The 19253-nt window shown below is 36.3% G+C and overlaps 1 protein-coding gene across 2 annotated transcripts in view; it reads right to left on the bottom strand.

Moving 5' to 3' along the window:
* The window catches only part of uxs1 (UDP-glucuronate decarboxylase 1), a 42633-nt gene extending 26495 nt beyond the window's left edge, over positions 1 to 16138 (bottom strand). Inside the window, exons 1-5 of one of the 2 annotated variants that reach the window (XM_023294118.3) lie at positions 15387 to 16138; positions 10795 to 10822; positions 8222 to 8270; positions 3027 to 3070; positions 1737 to 1797 (exon numbers count right to left, since the gene is read on the bottom strand). In XM_023294118.3, coding sequence (XP_023149886.1) covers positions 1737 to 1797; positions 3027 to 3070; positions 8222 to 8270; positions 10795 to 10822; positions 15387 to 15477 — 273 coding nt within the window. In that variant the 5' untranslated portion in view covers positions 15478 to 16138. The remainder of the gene's footprint in view (positions 1 to 1736; positions 1798 to 3026; positions 3071 to 8221; positions 8271 to 10794; positions 10823 to 15386) is intronic. The other variant, XM_035940911.2, reaches the window with a different exon arrangement.
* Between the last annotated feature and the right edge of the window lie 3115 nt (positions 16139 to 19253).

Here is a 19253-nt window from a genome sequence, read left to right as displayed (position 1 = left end):
ATCATCACTCTCCCACCTCCATGCCTCACAGCTGCCACTGTTGATGCTGTCGAGTTTAATCTTACAATTTTTGTGCCATTTCGTGAGCAATGGTGTTCTTCTTGGACACTGCCCATAGAGGTCGACTTCATGCAATGTGCTTCGCATTTTCTAAGCAGTCACTAAAACAACTGCTTCCACAGAAAATCCTTGTGTCACGTCAGAAACACACGCATGCGTTTTTCAACAGCACGGTTCTTGCGAAACCCCTTGACAAGGGATGCATCTCTATTGGAGCTCATGTCCAGAGGCGACTGATGCTCTTGTACCCTTCCTCATCTAAAGGAAGTCTTACAAGGTCTTTTATAACCTTGTTCATAGAATTAGTCAATAAATGTGATAAAAAATGCTTTAAACAAATGCATTTTTAACTGCAAATCAACAAAATAATTTGTTTACTCGCTAAACCTTTAGTGGGTTGGAGTATGACCATCAGAGGTCTATTTGTTAAATATGTATTTTTATCTTCTGCTACCACCAGCAATTGTCCCTGCGATGTTACAGCTGAATAAATATATTTAAAAATGAATGTACTATAGCAGCACTTTATCTGAATGATGAATGGAGGATACGCTGAATAAGATGCAACAGCGATAACCTTTTTTTCCACTCCAACTGAGGCTCTCTCACAGCTGCTGCTATGTTCCTTTCAGGCAAATATGCTGTAACACTTATACGATAATAAATAATCACATTTTTGCATAAGTCACAATAATTTTACTTCCAGTGAATTAAAACGGAAGGTTCTGCTGCATCGATTGTTTTTTTTCCACCATTCACCACAAACACACTTAACTCAGAGTTGACTTAATTAACTCTCCATCTCAGAGTTTGTTAAGAGTGATTTCTGGAATGGAAGCCTGGGGGCAAAGCAGCATTGATGCAGTAAAACAAGGTTTGACAAAGCAGAACACAAACAGTCAGCAACAAAAAGATGTGTTTTTTGTTGCACTTTGATTCCAGCATTGCAGTCTAATCTAACCTTTGGGTTGTGACCCAAGTAAATTAGTCATTCCTCCACCAAGGAACGGTGGAGTTATATGATGATCGGCGTACATTTGTCCGTGTGTCTGTCTGTCTGTCTGTCTGTCTGTTAGCAACGTTACTCAAAAAGCAGACTAACGGATTTGGATGGAATTTTCAGGGAAGGTCAGAAATGACACAAAGACCAAGTGGTCAAATTTTGGCAGTAATGCGGCTTATAGTCTGGATGCACAGATTTGTGAAAGATTTCTGCATCATTGCCAGATAGCGGCACGGCGTCACTGTAACCATGACAACAAGTGAACACTACATCAGCTGATTGTGATCCTACTACAAATCCACCACTGAGGACTTATCAGGACTTTATCCTTCAGAAATGATCCAAGGAACAAATGATTAAATTGTGGGGGTGTTTCTGAGTCCCATCAATTCCCGCCGCCTGCTACATATTTAGGTCACGTGATCCGGTATCCATACATAACGTACACATGCAGAACACACGCCTGTGCTCAGAGGAAGGTCACTTTGTTTGTGGGTGCATCTATATTAAATGGACATATTCTATGGTGATTTCTGCCACAAACTTTCTCAAGATTTCAGCCTTCGGAAATGATCCAGATGACTGAGCAGCCTTGGCAGAGTAGTGCGCTCTCTGAATGCTTTTCTTGTTGAAAATGTGATTGTGGATTTTCAGTACGATGTGTGTCCCATACCAGAATTCTCTTCCGATCCTTTTCTGACAGGAATTTCACCGGTGGGTATTTCTGAGAAAAACTGTGAGAAAGAACACAAAGTCCTTAGTGATGAAAATGTGGAAAAAAAATCAGTTGAGAACAAAGCAAACTAGAACAATATCTCGGCGCTAACAGTGAATCCAGTTCTTGAACAATAAATAAATGGGTTTTCACCGTTATCTGGGAGCTCTCTTGTCATCACATGCATCATGCATGAAGTGATTTGAATAGGGAACTTTTTTCTGGTGAGTAAGCTCTGATGCAATGTAGTGTCTTGCTGTATCGGTTAAGATTTAATGAATGAAACCTGATGATTAATCTGGAATCTTCCTGACCTATACGCCACATTCCAAGATGTAATTAATTCAGATAGTAGAATATTTTCATACCTAATAAACAGGGTGGTCAAACCTATGAAAATAATCCTAATTAATCAAAAATGCCCATGACCAAAATAATAACATAAGCATACTTCCACTGTCATCCCTCAAAGTATCTTAAATAACCTGTAAATCATAGGATGACATCAGCAGCAGCTGTTTCACAACAGAAAACGAGGGGCTTCATTATCAGTCAGCATGTGCCTGCACAGGTGCAACACTCCATTGTGGTTTCTCAGGAGAATCACATGGATATGGAGTACGCTCCATTCAAAGGGTCACGTAATTCTGTTATATACTGCAGATACACACAGCATGGACAAGGGCTCACATAGACACAATCATCTCTGAACAAATGCCTTTTATTTCAGCCTCATTAGTATTCCAAGCATCAAAGGTGAACATAAGAGTATAGTCAACATCTAAAAATAGAATTACTGCACCAACCAAAGCCACCATGGAACAATCAATGCAAAATAAATTCATGGTCGCCTGTTTTTCAGAAGTATCCTTCACAAACACCACAAAACCTTTCATTAAATTGTTTACGGTATTTTTTTTCTTGTGCCCCTTGTCAAAAATCTTGTAAATGGAGCAAAATCAGCAGAGCTTCCTTGCTTTTCTTGAAAATTTCACTAATCTGCATGAAAAGTTTAGTTCATGTTATTCAGACACTGTGCAGTCTAGATGTTTACGTTTTCAAAAAACATTGAATTGAATTTTTAAGAGGCAATAAATAAATAAAGAATACATAACGTTTGGTCATTAAATCTCAATACTATTAGTTGAACCGAGCTGAGCTGGTGGTATAATGTAAAAATGTGTTCATATTGAGAGTAAGAGGAATTTGAGCATGTCTACAAGTTTGTACATGAAAAGAGATACGCACCTTTGTTCCAGATCACGAATCTTTTCTCTGAGCGGAGCAACAACCTAAGATGAGATGAGAAGTAAGAGATGTATGAGCTGAGAGCACAAGTCAATGCTTAGAAAATATTCAATTGATCCAGCGGTGTATTAACGTTATCCCACCAGCATGGTAATGTAGGGTTATGGTTGACTTTATGGCTATTTATGTATCTATTGACCAAGGTTCTCCAACAAGACACTTCTGTGCAAATCAGGTGGAGCTCCCTCTGATCTCCAGTGACTGCATCTAGGTTCCTATTTGTCATTTATTGACCAGTGTACAGAATATTCCTGCCATCCTCCAGCCTCCACACCTCTTGGCTTAGGTCAGTAATAGGTTCTGCTCCAACATCCTTTTGATACAAGCTACTGCAAAAATTACAAAACAGTATTAGATTCATTCAACCTTCAACATTAATAGATAGCAGCAGGAAGAAATGACATGGAATCGTGAATAGAACAGTCAGTAGCAATAGAAACTGGTCATGAACAGTGGCCTTGTGCAGCACAATGCAGCCAATAGCAAAGTGTACAAGCACTCCTGCATACCATGTGAGGATTGTATAGAAAACACGAGCTTGGAACAGGCTTTCTTCAGTGTCTTCCACAGTTAATGTAAACATTCCGACCCTTTGAATACCTCATTGCATTCAACTTAACAACTTCAAGCTCAAAGGGCTGACTGAGACTCATAAACAAACGAATAAACAACCAGCATGGGCAAATTCTCCACCTATAGAATCCTACTTTTCATTTACAGGAGGAACATTTCCTGAAAGTCCACATTGCTTTTCAAGAAAATAAAGACTTTTCGAGATCTGCAATTGCAGTCAAAAAACCAATGAATTCTTTTTCTCCCATTTTTTTACTGCTTAAAGGGGTCTTTGTGGGATTTTTGCTTAAATATACTAACAGCAGTTGGAGTATTACGTATAAATGCAGTCAGTGATGGTATGGCCGTCTTTAACCCTCGTGTCGTCCTGTGGATCAAAATCGACCGTTTTAAAGTTTCAAAATGTGGAAAACTATATTTTCACAGTGAAACTTCTGATGTCCACATTTTCAACATTTTTGGGAAATTTCTGAACATTTTTTGGTGGAAAAAAAGAAATGTTAAAAATGTTTCTTAAGAACATTCACAAAAAAATCAACCAAAATCCAGCGAATTTCGCTGGATTTTGGTTGATTTTAATGTGAATGTTCTTAAAGAAAATATTAGAAATTTTACTGATATACATGGAATAACTTTACATATTTTTAGGATTTTTTTTGGAAGATTTTTACTCATTTTTAAAAAAATTTACAAAAATTTTCTTGCCAAATTTAGGGGATTTTTTTTTTTTTTTTAAATAAAACTTTTAAGCAATTATTGGAATTTTCTTCCTGAAGGTTTTGCAAATTTTCTGAAATTTGGGGAATTTTTTTGCTGAATTTTTGGATTTTTTTACAGACAAGGAAACAACATTTTTTGGTGCCCGTAAATGAGGACAACAAGAGGGTTAAGTTAGTGTAGCACTACTTGGATTTAAAAAAAAAAAAAAAAAATTGGGCATTCTCAGAGTTTTCCTCAATTTGCAAACTATATGTCTTGTCATTGTTTATCATGATGCAAAGTCATCATTGCACTTTGTACTTCAAAATGGTTTGAAAGCATCATGTGACCTGTACGATAACCACAAATTGATAGCAAACTCTTTAAACTCTAAGGTCAACATAACAAACTATAATTATTTCAGCATACACCTGCAATCTTTGATAAGCTTTGATTTAGTATTAATGGAATTATAATTTGTGTTATGTAGCTGACTTTTTAACTGTGTGTGTGTGTGTGTGTGTGTGTGTGGGTGTGTGTGTGTGTGTGTGTGTGTGTGTGTGTGTGTGTTCATATGCATGAATGCTCTGCTCCATTTCCATTGCTTGATGCGTTTAATGAACTTGAGATAAAAAACTATTTTTCAAAATGAAAATTAAGATGTATATTAGTCTGTGTGGAACATAGATAACAACTAAAATGTCCTTGAATCCAAACACAGTATTTTTTTACAGTTGCAAAAGAGTGCCTCATGCTGCACAATACCATGTAGGCAATTTTCTCAAAATGTGGCACCAGGTATTATTCAAGGATTCAGGACAAAAAAAGGGAAAATGGACAGGTATTGTGGTGATAGCAAAATTGGGGTCACATTTAGAGCCCAACACTGCCTTCAAATGTGTTTACTTACAGGAAAAGTAAAGGAGGAAAAGTAAAGGAGGTGCAGTCTACCAAACCAAGCTTGAACAACCTTGCTTTCTACAGGAACTGATGCACTCACAAACAAACCAAACAATTATGCTGCCTCTGTTGATCATGCCCTGGAAATCTGAAGCACTGTCTAGCAGCCTGTGTCAGAAATACCTAAAAAAAAAAAAAATTACAACTTGATTTCACTAGTCTGACATTGGTATAACATGTTCTAGACTCACTCTTTTACCCACACTGCTGATTGGAAAGCACACAAAAGCCATTTAGAAGTAAAAGCAAATCAAACCACTCTTATTTATCTGAACATGATGAAGCTATATGTACTCAAAAACAAACTTTGGTCTGATGGCAAGAGCTTCTGGCACAAACACTGAGCGGCAGAAGCTCAGGCAGCAGATGAAGTGTGTCATCACTTTTTATCTAGCTGCCCTCTCATAGGGCAATAGTCATCAACATGCATTCTGAAAATGTAGTAAAATCCTTAAAAAACAGCCCTGCCACCCTGCTCAAACCAGAAATCAAAGCTGACAGTGGGTCCACTATTTAACCCTCGTTTCATCCTGCAGGTCAAAATTAACCCGTTTTAAAGTTGGAAAATGTGGGAGAAAAAAATATATTTTCACAGTGAAACTTCTGATGTCCACAGTTTCAACATTTTTGGGAAATCTTTGAACATTTTTTGGTGGAAAGAAAGAAATGTTAAAAATGTTTCTTAAGAACATTCACAAAAAAATCTAAATAAAACTTTTAAGGGAAACTTTTCAGGAATTATTGGAATTTTCTTCCTGAAGGTTTTGCAAATTTTCTGAAATGTGGGGAATTTTTTTGCAGATTTTTTTCAGACAAGGAAACAATATTTTTTGGTGCCTGTAAATGAAGACAACAGGAGGGTTAAAAAAGTGACAAGGATGAAGTTTTAAATAATAATTTCATTGCAGTATTGCAAAACTGTCTTCCTCCCGGTTCTTATTCGGATTCATACTCAGACATGCAACATACTGAGAGGTTTAAGATGCTCAGATAAGCTAAAACATAAGAAAGCTTCTGAGTTTAGACAGTTTTAGTCTGCAGGTCCTATGACGCAGTCCCTCTGTTATTACTGCACCACTTCTACACATATTAAGTTTGACTTTTACTTCAGGAAAAATCCCCTACAGGTGTCTTAACCATCAATCTATATCCAAGTTGCCCTGTCTGTTCAAAATCCTAGAATCACAATTCAACTCACAACTACGTGGCTTCCTGGAGGACAATAACATCCTTTAGCCACAGCAGTCGGGCTTTAGGTTTGCTCATAGTCCAATAACTGCTGCTGTGGATGACACAGTTAACTGATGATGTGGACAGCTACCATACTCACCACTATGAGTTACATGAAATAATTGGTTGGTCATTACTGGCATCCTTAACACAGCAGCATATCTGTGTTTTTCACTAGTAGGGCCTGGTGCCAAAGCTTCTGAAATATTTGACATTTTTGTTGAGTTCAGCCCTAATAACAGCAAAATATGACGGAAGAGACCTTTTAAAAAGCTCATACACAATCTGTACAAACTGGTTTGACTGGTAACAATCCGCTCACTGCAAAAATGAAGCTCATTTACAGTTTAACCCTCGTGTCGTCCTGCGGGTCAAAATTGACCCGTTTTAAAGTTTGAAAATGTGGAGAAAAAAAATTTCACAGTGAAAACTTCCACATTTTCAACATTTTTGGGAAATTTTTGAACATTTTTTGGTGGAAAAAAAGAAATGTTAAAAAAAATGTTTCAGAACCAAAAAAAAATCAACCAAAATCCAGTGAACTTCACTGGATTTTGGTTGATTTCAGAAGTTTTACTGATATGTATGTAATCACTTTAGATATTTTTAGGATTTTTTTGGAAGATTTTTCCTCATTTTTTAAAAAAATAATTACAAGAGTTTTCTTGTCAAATTTGGGGGATTTTTAAAAGAAAACTTTTAAGCGAAACTTTTAAGGAATTATTGGAATTTTCTTCCTGAATGTTTGGGAAATTTTCAGAAATTTGGGGAATTTTTTGCTGATTTTTTTTTATTTTTTTCAGACAAGGAAACAATATTCTTTGATGCGCGTCAATGAGGACACCAGGAGGGTTAAAAGAAAGTTTGAATCCTGAAATGTGTCTAAAGCCGTCTGTTGTACAATTCAGCTGTGAGGAATATCAGTTAATTGAAATTCTGTGTTCTCAGGAAGAACAAGAAAGAAAACACACACACACACAAACACACACTTCCTAATAACAGCGGGACCATTACAGACAACTGTCACATTATCTAATTATGTTATCAACCTAAAGAGATAACTGCTGAACCTATAAATTGGGTAGTAGCTGAATTGAAGCTAATTGCACTAATTGCAACCTTCTTGATCAAGTGATGGGGCCATCAGTTAGTCTCATAAATCATGTACATTATGTGGCTAAAGAGCTGTACACAAAAAAGACTCAAAAAATATGTGTTTCCTTTAAAAACTGAAATGTAGGGCCATTTCACTCCTGGCCTCTAATTTAGTTGACGTCTTGTCCTCTTTGTTTATCGTAGTATTTTCTTTTAACGATGTGATTGTTCGATGTGGTGTTCCAAACCAATTTACTTTATTTTAACAAAAGCAAAAATCTGAGGTTTACGGAACACTTTGACATATTAATGATCTGGAGAGCACCTTGCTGAAAGTGTGAAAATCAAAAGGCATAAAAAATATTTGAAGTTCGAATAACAAAGTACATGTTATCTTAAAAAGGCAATGGTTGTCTATTTGTTCATGTTTTTTAGGACTGAGATTGTTTGGACTGCTTTTGCCAGGGTGTATTCTAGAAAATGTCAAATATGTCATTGAGAAAGAGGAAACAAAGCACCTGGATCTTTAACAGACAACATATTAACATGGTGAAAGTAGTGTTCTGTGTCGAACTCACTTCATCAATTCTCTGCTCAATCTTCATCTTTCCCTGTTCTTGTATTGATCTATGGTGGGTGAAAGACAAGGAGAGGAGAGATGATGTTAGTTACAATCAGACTTTAAAGCAAAGGAAAAAGGCAGCATTATATACTAAAAATATATATATATTTGGAATATATTCCAGTTTCTAGTTTTTTAAACATTACATGATTACCTCAGATTTAGAGACAGAAATGACACATTTGTCTGAATAGTATTTTGAACCTTCAAAAAAAACTAAGTCCATGCAGCTGTCACCTTTGAACAAGATCAACAAATTTTTCAACTCGCTGCTTTTTCCAAATCCATTGTGGCTGCTTCAGCTATCAGTGGGAAAGACAGTGTTGTGTTACGCTGTGTGAGCGTATATAAACCGTTCCATTACAGTCCTCTCTGCAGCTGACAGCACTTCTCAGAATGTGTCATTAGGAGTAGCTTATGTTTTGATATTTCATATGCAAGTAAGGCTGCATCTCCATAACATTAAAGTCCTGCTTCTGTACTAAGGTAAGCATGACAGAGAGTAATGATGTGCTCTCGGCTGAGCTCCACAGGCTCTTGTCAGGATTGGCTAATTAACCGGATACACAACTACACAACATCAAGGACCAGAAGGGCTCATGATGATTAAGATCATGCTCATAATGTATCAAACAACATCATTAGACTCCTCACTTCTTCCACAAAATGAGAATTTATAGAGATGAGTAATAATGGTGCTAGCGCTTGGGGACTCCTCTGAATTCTGATTAGACAGTTAAGTGATGGTGAATCATTCAAGAGAGGATGAAAATACATATTGACTATTTTTTCCACCTATCTATAGCACCAGTTCTGTTGGTGTTTAATCAAAAGATTGGACACACCTATAGATTCAAGTGTTCTTCTTTATTATTGCTGTTTTCTACAGTGTAGAACTGAAAACATCTGGAAATATGTTAACCCTCCTGTTGTCCTCATCTATGGGCACCAAGAAATATTGTTTCCTTGTCTGAAAAATATCTAAAAATTCTGCAAAAAAATCCCCAAATTTCTGAAAATTTGCAAAACCTTCAGGAAGAAAATTCCAATAATTCCTTAAAAGTTTTATTTTAAAAAAAAAAATCCCCCAAATTTGGCAAGAAAATTCTTGTAATTATTTTTCAAAAAATGAGGAAAAAATCTTCCAAAAAATCCTAAAAATATCTAAAGTGAGTCCATATATATCAGCAAAACTTCTAATATTTTCTTTAAGAACATTCACAAAAAAAATCAACCAAAATTCCGCAAAATTCGCTGGTTTTTGGTTGATTTTTATGTGAATGCTCTTAAGAAACATTTTTAACATTTCTTTTTTTCCACCAAAAAATGTTCAAAGATTTCCCAAAAATGTTGAAAATGTGGACATCAGAAGTTTCACTGTGAATTTTTTTTTTTTCCCCACATTTTCAAAATTTAAAACAGGTCAATTTGACCCGCAGGACGACACGAGGGTTAAAGTAACATATGTTTTCATATGTTTGCATGGATGAGAGTGTTGCATGCTAACGGCAATATCTTAACCATCTGGCAAATTAACCGGCGGATTTTCTTGCCTTTTTCCTGCGCCCTGAAAGTTTCTTTAAGTGCAATCATAAAAAATGTCAAATGCTAAGAGGAAACTGGCTCAAACGAAGGCCTCTCAGGAGTTACCTCTGCTGCGTAGTATAAGCTCAGTCCAGTTAGCAGCTTCAGAAATCACAAATCAGGTCAGATTAAAGAACACATCCGTTTCAATGATGTGAAAACTCCTTCTCTGGTGACACTGTTGGCCATTTTCTCAGGACACAAGGCAGTATTTTAGCAGCATAGCGACCGTGGGATTGTGCTTCGAAGCGCCATCCCAAATAGCTTGTGCTTAGTGGGACCATTATTTGAGAGCCCAATACACACCTCCAGGTTCAGTAAGGACTATTTGACCAAGATGAAGAGCTGTGGGGTGCTGCATTGAGTGACCTGGCCTTCACGATAACATGGCCTAAACCCATGTACGGTGGCTTGGCATGACCTCGACTGCAGAGTGAAGAAAAAGCAGCCCGTACGTGCAAAGAATAAATTTCAAGCCTGTTGGAAAATTTTTTCAGGTCACAGCCACATAAAGGTGCCTGAGAGAATCCAAGAATGCGCAAAGCCATTATTAAAGCAAAAGGTAACCGTTGCTTTGTTTATACTTTTTCAAATGTGTTACTAAATAGTTTTCATGTCTTTGGTATTGTTATCCAATGTAGAAATGTGAAAGGAATGAAACTTGAAGCTTGGTGAACTTGCAGGTGCAACATCTTTTAGCCTCCAACAGCATTTAGAGCAGACTAAGCAGTTTGTCACAGGAATCAGATGTAAAACAAAACAAGATAAATAATGATAAGAACACTATGGCTAAGATCACATAATCTCATAAGCTTAAAGGTAATGATAGTCATGTGATTTATGTATAGAATATTTCAGTCTATTACAGAGATGTGACCTTTTATTACCAGATTATAGCAAATATTATATTTCAGTAACGTAATAAAAAATGAATTATTACTGTACCTCATGTTCGTGTATGTTCCCCAGACAGCTGGAAGAGAGAGAGAGCGAGAGAGAGAAAACTTGTCATAAAAATGGTAGCATCTTAAATGAAACATTTAGTAAAATTACAATGAATGTTCAACCAGGTAATATCCTGTCTCTCAGATCTCAGTTATTTCCTCAGCCTTTCAAATTAGATTGATTTAATTTCATACTAACCTTCAGGTCAACAAAAGCTTTCAAATCACCAAACATCTGTCTCTGCTTTGGGATTGGTCTCAGCTATTATGGTCTTTCAGCTTATACTAATATTTTACACAACCCACACTCCATGCTCATATTTTTTTTCACAAATTTAACAGTTGTTCAAAAAGAGAAGACATACAAACAGCAGCAAGTTTCCTGATAAGTCACTATAAAATATCCAAACGCAATGCTTGTTTTTGGGTAATTAAGCAAATAAATAAATTGACAAATCAAGGTACTTAAAACCACAACGTAAAACCTGTATAAATCCCATAAATCTGGTAATTGATTTGTACCAAAATGGGCTAATACACCCACAGATGCTACCAACATTTAAAGGACCAATGGGTATAAATATAAAGTTACAGAGTTTGTTTTTCCCCTGAAGACACTGGCAGATATTTGAGAAGGTCTAAAGAGTCACATCACTTTCTTTAGACAAAACTCACAACAGTTAATATGGGAGATGCATCACCAGAACAAGGTGCAAACCGCTAAGCTGGTGTAACTTGTACATGTCTGCGACTGCTGAAATGGAGGCAAGTGTAGCCAACCACGAACAACATAATTTTAGAGAATGTGGAACTTTACCAAGAGAGAGAAGAGATGGGAAAAACTACAGAAGTGAAAGCCAGGCAGAAGAAAGAGTGTGAAAGAGAGAGTGAAAAATGCGCCATTAAATCTGATTCCCTGGTTTAAAAGCTAGGTTGTGATGGATAATGAACCTAGACTGGGTAATTTTAGAATCATCTTTTCATATCTGTAGAGCCGTGACAGGTTGCTAAACTCTTCTAAGTGTTTAATTTTGGTACATAAATAATGTCGTCACATTCATCTTCTCAGTCTGTCAGTTTCTGAGTAAATAGAACCTTTAGTGATATAGTCACCTGACAGCTGTTTGTGCAGCGAGCTCAGCTGAACTTGAAGACAAATCACCACAGTGTGTTTGCAAGTAGGAGGGCTAAACGATTTGTAGAAAATTTTATTATTTTCTGACAGATACTGCAACTGCAATTTGATTCACAAGATATTGTGTCAAAGTCAATATTCAGTTCAATATTTACTGCATGATTTAAAACGTGTGGTGGAGCATGACCAAGAAATAACATCAAAAGCATGACTGTCACACAAGGAGGATGGCAAGAATTTATAAAATCACTGACACCACAGTTTACAGCCTGGGTCAGATCTGTTGCATACATACATCCTAAACTGCAGACTTTGTGATTCGCTAATTGCATTGCGCCAAACTGCGGTTTCAATTTGAAATCAATCGTTCGGCTCTACTGAGTAGTGCCACATTGATAAATTTATCTGTGTAGTCTGTGCAGAATAGAGTTTTCCATTGGAGATTGTATGCAGATCAGGTATATTTTGAAGCAGTGGATTGTTGTTAATGATTCTCCAGGACATACATTAACTGCTTAAGAGTAAAAAAAAAAAAAAAAGGGCTGTGACTTTAACACGTTAATTTCGATTGATTAATTTATTACAGAAGAAATAACGTGTTCAAAAAAATACTGCATTGAATCACACATTTCTCAGTTCCCTCATTTCTGGCACACTGGTAACTCTGATGAACACTCCAGCCCAGTAGGTGGCGCTAATGAAACTAAAGTCTGTTTTTCAGCCATGAAGAAGATCCACAGGACGCACTGAGTGAAGACGGGACGCACTGAGCTTGGTGGGCAGAAAGTTTTCCTTTAAAAATCTTCCTGATGGCAACTTGGATAAAAGCCTGGTTGTGTGCAAATTGTACAACAAAGAGTTTTCTGATCACCTCAATGTAAAACATGTTGCTGTTAGCACCAGAGCTAATGTTAGCAACGACAGTCCTGCTAACAGTGTAGCCATCCCATAATAGACCACTTTAGAACACACTGAAAGTGCTTGAGTTTAAAAAAAAGTCTTAAAATGCTGAATATAATCGCTATAATTACACTTTGATTTTGCAGTAGAAATGGTCATAAATGATTAACCAGATGGTAGGTGGAACCTCAATTTTTACATCTGTCTAAAGTCCATCTGGTTTTGGTACTAACTCTGTCTTAACTGATGTTTTAGACTTGTCCTGGAGTCTGTGCCAAGAAACAAGATTATTGGGTGATCCAGCGTTCTTTGGGCTGAACTGAGGTTTTGGTATCATGTAGTAACTTATGCTGTGCAGCTAAACAGCTTCAGAACAGAGTAACTTCAGAGGATCAGTTCTAAACCTACTGACCAATCTAATCAGTGAAAATGCTGTCATCGTTCCCATAGGATCCTGGCAGGAACACAACGGTTTACAATGTTATGACTAACAAAAATACTTAAATTCACTGACCTGGTTGATTTTCAAACAGCACAGATAATGTACAAAGCAATAAACAACCAACTTCCTTTAAATATTCAGGATATGCTTTTGAACAGAGATGGGGGTTAAAATTAAAACATGGTAGATTCGCACAACACAGTGAAGTTATTTTGTCTTTGAGGTTATGGGATGGATTGGAGGTGGAGTCGAAGCATGATCCAGTTTAAAAAGCAGTAAAAAAATATATTTTTCACAAGGCACAGGGAGGAGGAGGGGCTTCGACATGGGTAAATCACTGATTAATTAATATTTATTTATATTATTTACCTTCTATGTTGTTTGTAAATATGTACATAAATAGCAATGGGAGTGGGCTACTGATTGACTGATGGTCGAGGTGAAAAAGGGGTCAGAGGAAATAAGCTTACGTTTCGTCCTACTCCTTTACGAATATGTTGGGTTATTATTTTTTGCTTTGTTTTATTATGTTTGTTTGCTTTGTTGTTTTATTTCGAATATTTTGATTTGTTTGTCAATGACATTTCAGTGATATCCAGTCATTTTTTATTAATAAGTGATTGTTTGCATGATAAATAATGATGGAATTTGTAAAGACATGATCATAATGGACATAAAAACATTAGTTTTTTTTACTTTTAATAAAAATGTATGCCAGATATATCCCATGGACTTCAAAAGTCCCTCAATTATATACTGACCCTATCATTCAAGTACTATGGACTTTTTTCTCACATAACATTAATAATTAAACAAATCACGTCATCTAAAAAAAACTGAATATTGTTGCAGAAAAGTTAATTTATAAATTGCTTAAAACGAAAATATATATTTTTATGCAAAGTGCAGATTTAATCCTCAGCGCGGTCCACATTAGTATTTCATAAATGTTTTTTTTTTTTTTTACTACCTCCTGCCTCCTCTGATAGCATGTGATACTTTAAATAAGAACCCAGGGCAAACATAAACTCCATAAATAGTTCCATCTATTTAAATGCATAGGCACAATTGGGTGCTTCTGATTTGGTCAACAGACTGATATTTTCAAAAAGCACTAGGATATAATGTTGTGAAGTCATTAGGAAGAAAATGACTGACATTAATGAAAGACTGCAGTGACAGAAGAGGGCACCTGAAAGATATGACAAAAAGTACGCCTCCGGGATCTGCAAGTGTTACGGATAAAAATAAAGTAACAGTTGAACAAAAAGGACTCTATCACTCTGCCTGCTGATTAAACCACTGTACATACTGGAAACTTTACATTCCACATGCCATTCATTACATCTGTAAACTTATTTGCACCTATTGTCTTTCGCACATTTCTGTATAACTCTAGTATATTCTTAGATAGATAGATAGATAGATACATAGAGATAGACAGCCTATAGATAGATACATAGAGATAGACAGACTATAGATAGATAGACTATAGATAGATAGATTACAGATAGACTATAGATAGACTATAGATAGATAGACTATAGACTATAGATAGATAGATAGACGATAGACTATAGATAGATCGACTATAGATAGATTACAGATAGATAGATAGACTATAGATAGATAGACTATAGATAGATAGACTATAGATAGATAGATAGATAATTTATTAATCCTGAAAGAAATTCAAGTTTTCAGCAGCTTGCATACAAAAACAAAAATAACAAAAAGACAAAACAGGCAGGTTAGTAACATAAAAGTTAGTATATACTCATAGAAAACTTGCTGCACAACACTATAAACAAAACACTTCTAGTTTTAAAATCTATAGAAAAACTAATTGTATTAATAGTCAATAAACACCAGTCAATTACACCTTTCAAGGCACACTCTGTATATTCTTGTATATTTTGTTATTTTTTTCTTTCTAGATTATATTTTTCCATATTCTTGTTTTATCTTTACTTTATATCTGTCCCTAATATTCTGTGTGTTGTTGTTGTTTACCCCCTTGATTGTCCAGCTGCTGTAGCAACAGAACTTCCCTCTGTGGATTCATAGTCTAATTCCAAGTTAGATCAATTTTCCCCACACAGGTGAGTGCACTTACAGGCAATGTAGGCGATCAGAGCGAGGGCAAAAAGCAGCTTCATCATTCTTCTGTTTAATCCTGCTATCAGCCAGAGGAGCCGCTTCATCATCCGCTCAATGCAACAGGAAACTAACGAGCCGCACGTTCAAGTCCAGCTACAGCATTTTGACAGACAACGGCTCATGTCCTCGGTGGAGTTCCGTCTGCGGGATGTCTTGTTTTAAGCAGGGAGGCTGGCAATGTCCTCGCAGCCCCAATTAACATAAAATGTAAATAGCTAAGCAGGGCAGGCGAGCTAGCTGCTGCTGCTACGTCAACACCCAGCAGGAGCGGTTTACGTGGCTAGTAGCGCACAGGTAGCCAACAGCGTCAGGTGGCGACCCAAACTGTGGGATGTCAACATTCACAACAACACCTAAACTTATCTAGAAGCGCCATTTATCTCCGGTTCAGCTGTATTAGCCGCTACACGACGTAAATTACCTCTAAGGCGGGCGTTAAGGGCGCCTTGGTGACAGGAAACAGAGCACCCAAACAGCTAGCCGTTAGCTTCTCGTTAGCTTCCTCCAGCTACCAAACTGACAGCCTGTTCTTCTTACGTTCATAGTTGCCGCAGAGAAAACAACAAGCGCGGATGTTGGCTCACGTTTATATTCAAGTAAGACCCGGAAAAATCAAACAGCCGCTCATTATAACGGCACACAAGTGGTCATGTCGGAGTTTGCTGCTCTCAGTTCGGCCGAGGAACGGCAGATGAGCGATTAGTCACCGCTCGATTTAGCAGCCTGGCTTCTCCCGCACACTGCGTGACGTTTGTTTGACTTTCTCTAATAATAAACGTTTTATTTCAGTGACCTTATCAAGACTGCGTCTGTGTACGGTATAAGTAGTGTCATACTGTCATATATATTTATTATTTTTCATGATGGCGCAGTTTTCAAGTTCTAAAATCATTTATTTTCACTACATACACACAAAGACCCATTCATTCCGATACTTTCCACAGTGAAGTGAACCTTGTTGCACACCTTGTTGATTTTCCCATTTTAACCACTGCAACCTGTATGGCGCTGTCAGAGAACTGTGTGGTAAGATCATATGGAAAGGGGGTTTGCTTTTTCTAAATCTGTGTTGCATGCCTATTTCAAATCTGCCATTCAGAAGATTATTGAAAAGCAGTTTTCAGTCAGAACTTTTGACATTTGAATGATATTCTTGACAGCTTTCATTCAGGTTTTGGCTCATATCATAGCACCGAAACTGCTCTAGTGAAGATTTCAAATCACACATGAACAAATGGGTCAATATATAATTGAGGAACTTTTGAAGTCCATGGATTATATCTTTCATACACTTTTATTGAAAGTGGGAAAAAAAATTTATTATTCAAAAGACACAAAAATGATCCAAAATGAAATGAAAAGATCCAAGCTGACATAAAACCTGTTGAAAATGACTCAAAACTTGTCCAAAATGGCTTATCGACTGTGAAGGTGTGTGTGTGTTCCATCATGTACTGTACATCTACTGTACAAGCATTGAATGTTTCCCACCTTACACGGTGCCCTTTTGTGAAAAAGAGGAGTACGAGTCTTGTGTGATGGAAGATTTTGTGTGTCTTTTTTATCGACTGTAAATGGCTGTAAATGGACATCACCTCCAAGAAAAGATCCATGTCTTGGCTGAGTTAATCGAAGAAAAGCCACCGGTTACACACACACACACACACACACACACACACACACACACACACACACACACACACACACACACACACACACACACACACACACACACATTGTATTGCAGGTCTTTCATACTGCAGAATGATTTATTGAGCTCTAAAAAGTAGGTCATTTAACGTTCATTCTACAAGCAGCAGAAAAACTCAAGAGAGATGTAATGAGAAGTGAGGAGCACTGCTGGGAAGAAAAGACCAAAAGGAGAGAAGAATGGTTCATTCTAATGAGTTAACCCTCCTGTTGTCCACATTCATGGGCACCAAAAAATATTGTTTCCTTGTCTGAAAAAAATCTAAAAATTCTGCAAAAAAATTCCCCAAATTTCTGAAAATTTGCAAAACCTTCAGGAAGAAAATTCCAATAATTCCTTAAAAGTGTCCCTTTAAAGTTGTATTTTTAAAAAATCCCCCAAATCTGGCAAGAAAATTCTTGTACATTTTTTCAAAAAAATGAGTAACAATCTTCCAAAAAATCCTAAAAATAAACTTAAAACTTCAAATACTGTCTTTAAGAACATTCGCATAAAAATCAACCAAAATCCAGCGAAATTCGTTGGATTTTGGTTGATTTTTTGTGTGAATGTTCTTAAGAAACATTTTGAACATTTTTTTTCCCCAAAAAATGTTCAAAGATTTATCAAAAATGTTGAAAATGTGGACATCAGAAGTTTCAATGTGAAAATATAATTTTTCCACATTTTCAAACGGGTCAATTTTGACGAGGGTTAAACCAGCTTTGTGAGGTTTTACTCTCCAACACACACCAACCTACTTCTACCTCCTCTAACATACATATTCACAGCTTGGAAACCCTCTCTGTCCGTGTAGCACCACAAGACTGGGGCATTGCCATTATCCCAACATCTCCTGCAACCACCATCAGGAACAACACCAACAACGTAAAAAGAACACCCTCTTGATAATAAATATAAAGTAAAATTAGCATTTTATTGATAATGTGAAAATATAGAGGCTTCGTAAAAGTAGAATTTATGGCAGATATGTTGCATTGAATTACATGTGTTTTCACAAGTATACCTAATAAAGTTGCAATTGAGTGTATTTGCAATAGAATCCTGTTTTTAGCAACCAACGCTCCTGTGTTCCAATTGCACTGTGCGTTATCTAATGCAAGTCAGTCATGTTTAAAGGCTAATTGATCATTAATCGCAGTACATTGCAATACATTTCACTAGTTGTACATTTGGACTGTCTGTCTTTGTGCTTTGTGAGAATAGTTATGGTCTGAAAGTAGTAAAACAATCCTCTGAGAGCATTCATGCTCTAAAAAACAAAGTAAATGATGCTTCTAGGCAGAGTTGCAAAGAAAAAACTACACCCTAGAATAGCCCAGATTAAACCCATAAGGCGGTGATAGTCTTAATCAGCACTGTGCAAAACAAATTGAATTCATGGTGATTGGATAAGATAAGATGAGAAGAAAACATTTCTGAGATGTTGAACAAATGAGGAGATGCTGAATGGATGCCTGATACCAACTTTCAAGCATGACTGAGGAAATGTTCCTGTTTAATGGTGCTTTACTGGTGGTAAAGTTGGAGATATGTACAGGATTAAAGACATGTTGAACATGGAAGATTAATAATAATAATAATAATAATAATAATAATAATAATAATAATAATAATAATAATAATAATAATAATAATAATAATAATAATAATAATAATAATAGTGCAACTTTGTGACATAAACGAAGCCATTTTCCTCCAACAGCACAATGAGCCAAAGCTCAAAGCTTTCTCCAGATGATGTCAAATGGACAGAAAGGTATGAAAGGCTGCGACTGAAAATAATGGACGATTCTTTGACACAAGCAAAGTTTGAAGGACAAAATGGCTTTTTCAGATTCAATGCTTTTTCAAAAGCATATTTTCTATTCACTCTGCACCTCATTTGGTAAATAAAAGAGTGAGTTGAAGTAACCCTTAAAAGTTTCCCTTAAAAATTAAATAAATTTTTAAAAAATCCCCAAATTTGGCAAGAAATATATTTTTTTCAAATTGTAAATATTTTCAAAAATTGAATAAAAATCTTCCAAAAAAATCTTAAAAATATCTAAAGTGGTTCCATACATATCAGTGAAATTTCGAATGTTTTCTTTAATAACATTCACAAAAAAA

Source organism: Amphiprion ocellaris, chromosome 11 (assembly GCF_022539595.1).
Source record: "Amphiprion ocellaris isolate individual 3 ecotype Okinawa chromosome 11, ASM2253959v1, whole genome shotgun sequence".
In the NCBI taxonomy this organism is placed as follows: Eukaryota; Metazoa; Chordata; class Actinopteri; family Pomacentridae; genus Amphiprion; species Amphiprion ocellaris.
This window is presented reverse-complemented; position numbering and strand designations above follow the sequence as displayed.